General features: G+C 59.3%; 1 protein-coding gene across 10 annotated transcripts in view; it reads right to left on the bottom strand.

Annotated features, from left to right (window-relative positions):
* Positions 1–3069: 3069 nt before the first annotated feature.
* The window catches only part of MOK (MOK protein kinase), a 36959-nt gene continuing 30785 nt past the window's right edge, over positions 3070–9243 (bottom strand). For 6 of the 10 annotated variants that reach the window (XM_023537126.1, XM_023537122.1, XM_023537130.1 and 3 more), the window contains 6 exons: positions 7905–8083; positions 6868–6969; positions 5867–6040; positions 5105–5219; positions 3617–3814; positions 3070–3530 (listed from right to left, as the gene is read on the bottom strand). In XM_023537126.1, coding sequence (XP_023392894.1) covers positions 3450–3530; positions 3617–3814; positions 5105–5219; positions 5867–6040; positions 6868–6969; positions 7905–8083 — 849 coding nt within the window. In that variant the 3' untranslated portion in view covers positions 3070–3449. The remainder of the gene's footprint in view (positions 3531–3616; positions 3815–5104; positions 5220–5866; positions 6041–6867; positions 6970–7904; positions 8084–9243) is intronic. The other 4 variants (XM_023537124.1, XM_023537123.1, XM_011370939.2 and 1 more) reach the window with 4 other exon arrangements.

Below are 9243 nucleotides of genomic sequence, written 5' to 3'. Positions count from 1 at the left end.
CTGAGTGCTTTGGGGCTACACAAGGGCGCGCCCCTTCCTTCCGGGAGGTCGCCCGCTGTCCCCGTGAGTGTGAGCACAGCGGCGGGGTGGCCGTCCTGCTTGGAGCAGCGCTCAGCCGCCCGGGTCTGGCTCTGTCCCCAGAGCCTCGAGGGGCTGCGGTCCAGTCCTCGGCCAAGCCTCTGGGTCAAGGCCACTGCGGTGTGACTGCGAATACCGAATATCGGGACACTTACCTATTGTTTGATGTGAAAGAATAGGAATTTACATATCACACACGTTCTAAAATAAAATATTAGCACATTTTAGATAGTTGGTATTTCTTAGTCAAAGCACTGGTGTGGGCTACACAAAACTCACCCTGTGGGCCTGAGACCTACCAGGAAGCTGAGCCAGAATTCTTGCCCCTGGGGCTCCCTGGGTCGTCACCTCATTCTGTGTGCTCCCGTCTGTTTGTGACAGGTGACAGGTGGGAATGCGCTGGGCTCCAGGACAATTCCATGTGTGACAATTCCAGCACTCGGCTCGCATGGGCCCTGCGATCTGCATGGCTCCAGGCAGGCAGTCCCAGCTCTGCCACTGTCCGTGACCTTTGTCACAGGCTCTGGAACATAGTTTGCCACTGACACCTACTGAAACTTCCAGCTGTGTCTGTTTGTCGTAGATGCATCTGTGCTTGGAACACATCTTTAGTTTTATGTCTGCTTCTAAGATTGGTCTCTGGCCACATGATCCAAGATGGTTTCCAAAGTCAACGAGCATCAGAACTGTGCCCCGCCCCGACACGGACACACAGCATCCTGCCCCCGGGCCCGCCTCACTCAGAAGCCGTGGACAGCGTGAGGTCGGTCTCTCACCTGGTCTGGCTTGTGTTTGCCTCTCCTCGTCCTGAGCTGCTTCCACTTTCAGAGCTGGCGAGGGCACCGCCCCCCGCTCCCCCACATGGGGTCAAGTCTGGGGGACGCTGAGAGGAGGCAGGTGTCTGGGGGGCGGAGTCGCCCAGCTCCGTGCCCCGGCAGCCAGCATGCTGGCCAGCGGTGTGGCCTGGCCAGAGGGCACACGCCCAGATGTGCCCTCACCATGGGGGTGGTGTTGCCTCTGCCTTAAAGCTCCGAGCAGCTTTACGACATTAACAGGCCGTCCTCAGAGCTGGGGTCTTGGACCGGGATGTCCGCTTCCTGCCACTGCCCCGGCCAGCACACCGGTCACACCTCAGTGTGGGAAGCGGCCCAGGATGTCTTCCCTCCGGCTGAGCTCAGAAGGCCCCGGCACTTGGCAGGTGCCCAGTAAACATGTGATGTGAGTGAATTTAACAGGGTGCTGCTGGAGGAGGTGACACTTCAGCCTGCTCCCCGTCTGCAGTTCTGTGGTGACAATTCACGTGCTTTGAGAGACCCTGTTGAATGGCGTGGCCTCCTTCGCGATCTTTCTGGTTTGGAAGGGCAGAGACCCTGCCAGGGCCCTGGCAGCAGGCCACGGTGGCTGCCTGCACCCCCTAAGCCCTGGCCAGCGCCGGCCCACTGTGGGGCCCACGGACCGGCACGGAGAGAGCCGGGAGCAACCGCCGCTGCCCGCTGACGGGCTGCCCGGCCCAGAGAAGGTGGCTGTGCGCTCCCATGGCACAGGAAGCTCTGCTCTCCGGGTGTGTGGGCAAGCGCCTGGCCCACGATGCTGAAGTTCAAGCCACACGCCCAGGGGCAGCAGTTGCCAGCCCAACACTGCTTCGGGTGCCTTTACCCCCGAGACTAACGCGAAACAACCAGGGCCTCATTCAGTGCACAAGCCATGTCCCTCCAGGGCCTGCCAACCCCAGAGAGCCCCTTAGACCCTCAGCCCCACTGTCCCCACCGTGGGGCGACCAGTCTGGAGAGGAAGGGTGAGTGGCTTCCTGAGAAGCAGCATCCGCAGGGCACGCTCTCTCAAAAAGGTACGCAGAAAAACTTTAAGGATTTCCTCTCCAGATTTTATGTATTTACAGGAAGCAACAATTTTCCTAACTGCACAAATACCTGTTAGTCCTTAAACATTCCTAAGGCCAGTCCCCAAGGACAGAAGTGTGCCCCCTAAGCCAGCCACCGCCCCTTTGGGGACTCAGAGTGGCCAGGTCCCCCCTCGGCTGAGCACCCGCTCTCGTCTGCTCTGGCATCTGGGTCCCTTCTCGCCGCTGGGCCACAGCACCACCTGTCTCCGGCCCCTTCCTGTCTGCACTCCCACGTGACCCTCCTGCCCCGCAACACCCTGTCCGCAGCAGGGCCCGACCAGTGACTCGGGTGGGCCTGAAAGGAAGCTGTTCCTGACCCTGCCCTGGGTGCGCCCGGCTCCGAACATCACCACGGCCGCATTTCTGGTCTCGAACCTGCCCTCCTGGGGCCCCTCTGCCCCACGCGGCCCCCCTGCCTCTGCTCACAGCCACCCCTCGGCCGCGTGAAACGGTGCGGGCTCCGCCCTCCGCCCTCCGGCAGCCCAGCTGCGCTGCCACTCCCGGTTCTGCTTCGCCGCCTGTTGGGTGGGCCGGAGACGGCAGCCACCGGAGAGCATACGGAGGGTGTCACAGATCTGTCTTCAAAGAGGGAACAAGACGGGCAGGAAACAGGGATGTGTGCTTCCTGCGTTGCAAACTGGAGACGAGAAGCAGCAGCCACGCTCGGTGACTGAGTTCCGCCCGACAGAAAGGTCTCCGACGGGGTCCTCTGCCCCGCAGCCAAGGCCCTGCGCCCCCAGAAGCCCTGCCCCCCGCAACGCTCCCGTCCCACCTCCAGGGGACAGGTTTCTTTTTGTGCCCCCCTTATCGTTGGCACCCCAGAAGCAGAGCTCGGCCCCCCGTGGCCCACCAGCAGCAGTGCCGTCTCCCCGCAGGATGAACCCATGTGGCTCTGACCCGCCCTCCTGCTCGGAGTGGCCCGGCCGGCTGTGGCTCCCCCAGGAGCACCCAGGGCACCAGCACGGCCTGTGTTCATTCCTCAGTGGCTTCTCAGGTGAAACGGAATGAGGCGACACCCATCTTCCCACCAGGATTAGCTCCCCCGATGTGTTCACATAAGTGAAAATAAAGAACACAGTTAACTCACGATGTACAAGGAAACACTGTAATGATGGCTTGTTCTTCAACGAATGTCAGCATAATCTGTGGTCACACAGTGAGGGGACAACACGCAGTGCCTGCCATGAAACCGAGCCTAATGACACATAATAGAAACTCTAATTTCTGTTTGGGTTCATATAAAAAATTACAAAATATTTCCTGCCCCCAATTTTTATGTTACGAAAGTGAAATAAACCCTGGAACGATGTGGGTGGAGGGGAACAGACAGCCTGGCTGCCTTCCGGACGTAGGGGACCCCCGGCCTGGCGGGGACAGCACCCGGCCTGGCCCTGGAGCCCGCCATCCGTGTCTGAGGCGACGGGCTGGCCGGCGCCCTGCGTGACAGCACGAGGTGACGAGGACGTGCTGCTCAGCACCCGCCCCGCTTCCTTCCTATCGCGGGCAGGCGGCACTGCTTCAGGCTGGGCTGCGGCTCCTTCTGCGGCTCCGGCTGGCAGAGAGAATGGCAGACACTCAGTAGCGGCCTCGGCGGCTGTGACAGCAGCGCTAAGGGCAGCTAGCGGGAAGGCCGGCTACCTTCTGGCTCACGCCCACACGCTTCAGGGGTCTCAGCACGGGGACCTGGCCTTTCCCGCCCGGTCCGAACACCGACTGGAGTGCCGGGCTGGAGTACGACAGCTGGGTCGCGCCTGAGAGCTTCAGCTTGGGCAGTTCCGTCAGGCAGGCCAGCCCTTGTCGCTTCGGACGGTCCCCGTCTTGCTTTAGGGGCTGTCGCTTGAAACAAAACACAGTTCAGCTGAGCTACCAGGTGCCTCCCCCACAGAACTCAGAGAGAACGAAGGAGGCTCGCTGGTGCCACTTTTGCCTAGTGCAGTGTCTTGACGGTGAGGTGTGACTAGACAGCACACACAGCGTCCTGCCACCACGAGGGACCCACAGCGGGAGGCCAAGCCCTCATGTGGAGTCCTGCCCTCGGTGGCCACTGGGCCCGACTGGACCGGCCCGGGGGAGGCTGTGCAGTGACAGCAAGGGCAGCCCGCGAGGGCAGCCCCCAAGGGCCCAGGCTGTGGGGACAACTCCTGCTCAGACTCCGTAAGGTCAGCCGAATCTGCCTGCCACCTGCTCCTGAGCGGCTGGCGAGCTAAAAATGATTTTTACCTTCTTCAGTAGTTGAAATTTTTTGCATGGCATGTAAAAGTTATATTAAATTCAAAATTCTGTGTCCCTGGTTGTATGGAGCACAGCCCCACTTCCGTTTACGGCACCGCGGCAAAGAGCGGGCAGTTGGGATGGAGACCACGTGGCCCACGAAGCCGACAAAGCCACCTCTGCGGCCCTTACAGACAAGCTCGGGCCTAGGCTCTGACTGCAGGTGGGGCCTCAGGGGCCCGGCCGGAGTGACGTGGTCAGACAAGCATCTGACCAGCTGGGACCGGGGACTGAGCAGGGACAGCAGCCAGGGGAGGGGTGTCCACTGCTGGAAAGCAGCTAGACAGCAGACAGCTGCGTCCCCGGCTGCTAGCACGTAGTGACACTCAGCAAAGGCGTCACCCCGGGGCTTGGTGCCGCCGGGACCAGAAAGCCAGTGGGACAGAGCACATGCTACGGGAACAGGAAAGTGAGGACACCCACAACGGCTAAAGCGAAGTGGGGGGCGGGCGCTGTGGCGGGGTGGAGCGCCCGTCTGAGGCCTGCTGGGCTGGTGGGCTGTGGCCGAGGAGACGGCATCCCTGCCACGCTCGTCACTAGCTTCTCTGTGCGCCCCAGAGTAGGCCTGAGGGCACAAGAAGCTGACATCTGTGAGGCGCTCTGGCACAGAACTTGGCACCTGTGCTGGAGAAGCCCCACCTCCCCTCATCTGGCCTGCTCACAGGATGCTGTCGATGACCCTTAGCTAATGGGGCAAAGCCAGGCTCCCCACGTCCTGGTAACAGGGTGACAGGGTGACAGGCCTCGCTGACAGGGCCCTCATAGGTGGTGTCCTAATCAGAAACGGGCCATCTGAGGGCGTCCGGGCCCGGCTACAGCAGCCCACCTATGTCCTGCTCACTGGTTCGGGTGTACCTGCTTTCTGCCCTCCTTTGCAATCTGCCACTTGTCACTGAGGAGTTCCGGTGCCACCGGGTTCTCTGGGAAGAAAGCTTTTCTGTGGCTGCCCGGAGCCTGCTTCCCGGGTGCCCTGCGGGAAGGGAGAGAGGAAGGGCGCTGGCTGAGAACCCCCAGCACGGCTGCTCGTTCCGCCTGCAAAGTCGTCCCTGCGTGTGCTGTCGCCACCTCTTCTTTCCTATGTGAACTATTATCAGAGACCTTTTGTCCCTTTTCTGTGTCAGCCTGACAGTCTCTGGGCTGGGGGCAGAGAGGGCTTTGTGAACCACCAGCCACAGGCCTGCACCCCGGCCCAGTGACTAGAGATTTGGGTCAGATGTCACCTCATGGCCGCACACGCGGGAGTGGGTGACAGTGTGGAATGAGACACCTCGGGCCTGCACGTCCAATGCCAGGCGCACTTCCGTGCTCACAGGCCTGCCAGCGAGTTCTCTGCGGTCCCACTGCAGGGTGCGGGCTCCCCCCATCTTAACAAGCGGAGCCTGGGCATCAGCCGCCAGGCGGCCACAGAGCGCTCCCCACGCCCTGCGCACACCCGCTCAGCCTCCGGGGAGGTGTCCTGGGGGGCACCACAGCGTGGGGCAGAGGGAGCTGTCCCCAGAACCCCACCTGCACCCCAGCTCAGGCACCAGCTCCACACCCACACCCCATCTCAGGCGCCAGCCCCTGCCCACACCCCATCTCAGGTGCCGGCCCCCCGCCCACACCCCGCTGAGCTACCTGAGCTCCCGGAAGCAGGGGTGCTGCAGGGCCTGCTGCGCGCTGACCCTCTCGTCCGGGTCATAGGCCACCATGGCGTGCAGGAGGGAGAGGCATTGTGGGGACAGATTGGCTGTCAGTAGAGGTATTCCTGACCCCTTTTTAAAAGGAAAATCAAAACTCATAGCTCTCGACCTGTATTAAAAGCCCAACGATAATAAACGGTCACGCCGTCATTAGGGCTCCTGGCCGGTCCACCGCCGACTCCACGGGCTGCGCCAAGGGGCACTTTACCACCTAGGGGGCCCGGCCGCCCATCCACGCCCCAGGACGCGCTGCCCAGAGTGGCTCAGGGGGCCGAGATGTGCCCAGCGACGGAGCAGGGGCCCGGCAGCGAGCCCGGGGCGTGTGGGGCCGGGCGCTGCGCGGGGGGGATCTGCGGACTTCCCGCTCAGTTTTGCTACGAACCTAAGGCTGCCCTGAAAAGGTCTCTTTTTTCAGAAAGTGGGGGGTGAAACCCGTTATGGTTTAAGTGTAAGGAAAAGGCTTTTCCTCAAAGACTAATATCGCCTTCCCACCTGAGAATGATACAAGGTTTAAGAAAGAAGAATCCAAAACAGCTGTCACCTGCTTACGCGCCCCCCGGCCCCCCACCCTCCACCTCAGCTTCATCTGTGACCAAAGCAAAGTCCTGCTCAGGGGTCAGTGTCACCAGCGGTGCCGGGTGGCAGCTGCACCAAGTCCTCGCTGAGCCGAGCCTGTGCTGGGGCCTCTTAGGTCCCATGTAAATACTCAGGTGACAAATCTGGCTGCCAGGCCCTCAGCAAGACGGCAGGCACTCGTCTGTGATGTTGGAGGACGGCAGCCCTCTCGGGGCGCTGGAGTGCCGCCCTGAACACACAGCCCCTTCCGTGGCAGCGGGGCCCCAAGGGGACTGAGGGGCTGCAAAGGCCACGGAGGCACAGCCTGGCCCTGCCTCGGCTCCCTCCCACCACCAGCCACGCAGGGGAGAGTGCACTTACTGCTTGAACTTGATGAGGGTCTTCTCAGCAGGTGTGCCGATGACCTCGTGGATTTTCGCGATCTGGTCCAGCTCGTTGGCTCCGGGGAAGAGGGGCTGCAGACTGGACCGGCGTGACAAGGGGCTGTTGTTAGGACAGGCCCGCTCACGGTGGCTGGTTAACGCCCAAGTCCTCTAACGCCCTTCCCAGCTAATTCAAGGGGGTTAGCACAGGAGGAAGGACTGTCACTTGGCACTTTTAGCTTCAGTGAAATTGCCACTCAGCTTTCCAAAAATGAGTCATATATCAAGATGCGTGATCTCAAAGGAAGGTGTGTCCAGAAGTGCACAGGTGTCTGGACTTATGAAGCAGCTGGCTGAGCAGGTGGGAGCAAACGGCCTGGGCTCTGCACACGTCACCCTAGCGTCAAACTCACCCGTCCTTAGCGAGCCACTGTGAGCTGGAGGGTGCCGCCCCACCCCTGCCTGGGCATCTTCAACCGGACACCCTGCTCACCTCCTCCCTCCTCCCCAGCCCACTGCTCCCTCCAGAGGTGAAGCCCAAAGGCTGGGGTGGGGGTGCCAGGAGGACGATGAGGACTGGGGCTTTCTAGAGTTCAGCTGTGCTGGACGGGGGCTTATCCTCATGCCTGTGGCCAAAGTATCCTGATACAGCTGTGCCTCTTAGGAATCACTCACATCCCCCCACGGCGGGTCCCATAGGTGGCAGCTAGCATGTTTGTATTGGGTTCCTGAACTCGGTAATCAGCCATTTCATTGATGAAGCCAAGTGACGCCCCCGCAATCCCGCTACCCAGGGCCCGGGGGGCCACGAGGGAAGAAGTAACTGGTGGCCATCTGTTCTCCGTGACCAGCAAGCAAGGAAAAGTGTTTGTCAAAAGGCGCATTTTCTGTTAAGTTAGAGACAGTCACAGCAGCAGAATGACTGTAAAATCTGCACTGTAAAGGAAGGGCTGGCATGGAGCCTCCCCGTCACCCGCCTCAGGACACCTGCACCGAGGTGGGGGTCCGCAGACGCCAGGCCGGCCTCAGCTCTACCTGGCGATCTCGAAGAACACACAGCCCGCGCTCCAAAGGTCCATCTTGTAGCTGTAGAAGCCGTCGGTGAGCAGGCACTCCGGGGCCCGGTACCAGCGGGTGGAGATGTATTCCGTGTACGGCTGCGTGGAGTACACACTCCGGCAGGACCCAAAGTCCCCTAATTTCAGGACATCCTGCTGCAAAGGTTGGGGCGGGGGGAAGCAGGGACAAATGACATCTCATCGAGCTGCTGTTTCAATACGAGCACGTCAAATACTTATGCCCTAAAAGGAAAATTACTAGCATCTAAACCAGCTTGTAAAATACAGATGACTGGCTTTCTAAGCACCTAACTGTGCCTCTAACAGGGGAGGAAGCAGTGTTTCTGTTCAGTGGAATGTGCTCACAAGAATTCCACTTACGTTTTACACATACTTCCAAATGCCGGCCAACACTGGAAAATTTTAAGCAGCAGCGTGAGTGTACGAGTGGATTTCCACCGCAGTCCTGCGCCCGTTATGCCCACACTTCCCGTCGCCGCTCGGGGCCGGCTTGCGCCCGTGGGCTCTGTGGAGCGTGTCAGACAGGCCAGGGAGGCAGGGCTTGGGACGTTTCTTCCATTTTCTTAACCTCTCACATTCAGGTAATCAAATACAAGCTGTCAACAACTTAGAAGCCTCTGGAAGCTGCAGCTACAGTGAACGTTAAACACAGCATATCTCTCAGCCAGATTATCAAAAAACCTCACTCCACTGGCCTTTGCCTCTGCTCCCATCACCCGATACATCACATGGGCTCGCAACAAAAATTATAATGCATGTTAAAAGGCCAGGAGAACACAGGTGAAGAGACAAAGCAAGCATCAGAACCAGATTCAGATATGGCACATTCGTTAGAATTTTAGAATGATCAGGCGGGGAATTTAAAATAGTTGTGATTAATTTGTTAAGGGCTCTAAAAGTAAACATGCAAGTTCAGGGAAATATCAGCAGAGCGATAACTCTAAGAAAGAATCAAAAGAAAACATTAGAAATAAAAGAAAACACTAACAGGAAAAAAAAATGACCTTCCTAGGCTCATCAATGCACTAAATACAGCCCAGGAAAGAGGCGGGGAGCTGGAAGAGGCCAAGAGAAACTCTCCAAATGAGATGCAAAGAGAACAAGAGAATGGCAGAAACAGAACAGAACTCCCGGGAACCGCGGGGTCACTTCAACAGACGGGGCGCACCCACAGGACGCGGACAAATCCCCACGTGATGATGCTCAGTCACAGAAGCCAGACCAAAAAAGACCAAAAAGTGCCTAATTCCATTTAGAGAATATCCTAGAAAACGCAAACTAATTCTATAATGACT

Source organism: Pteropus vampyrus, unplaced genomic scaffold (assembly GCF_000151845.1).
Source record: "Pteropus vampyrus isolate Shadow unplaced genomic scaffold, Pvam_2.0 Scaffold178, whole genome shotgun sequence".
In the NCBI taxonomy this organism is placed as follows: domain Eukaryota; kingdom Metazoa; phylum Chordata; class Mammalia; order Chiroptera; family Pteropodidae; genus Pteropus; species Pteropus vampyrus.
Note: the sequence above shows the minus strand (reverse complement) of the source record. Positions and strands in the feature narration are given on the sequence as shown.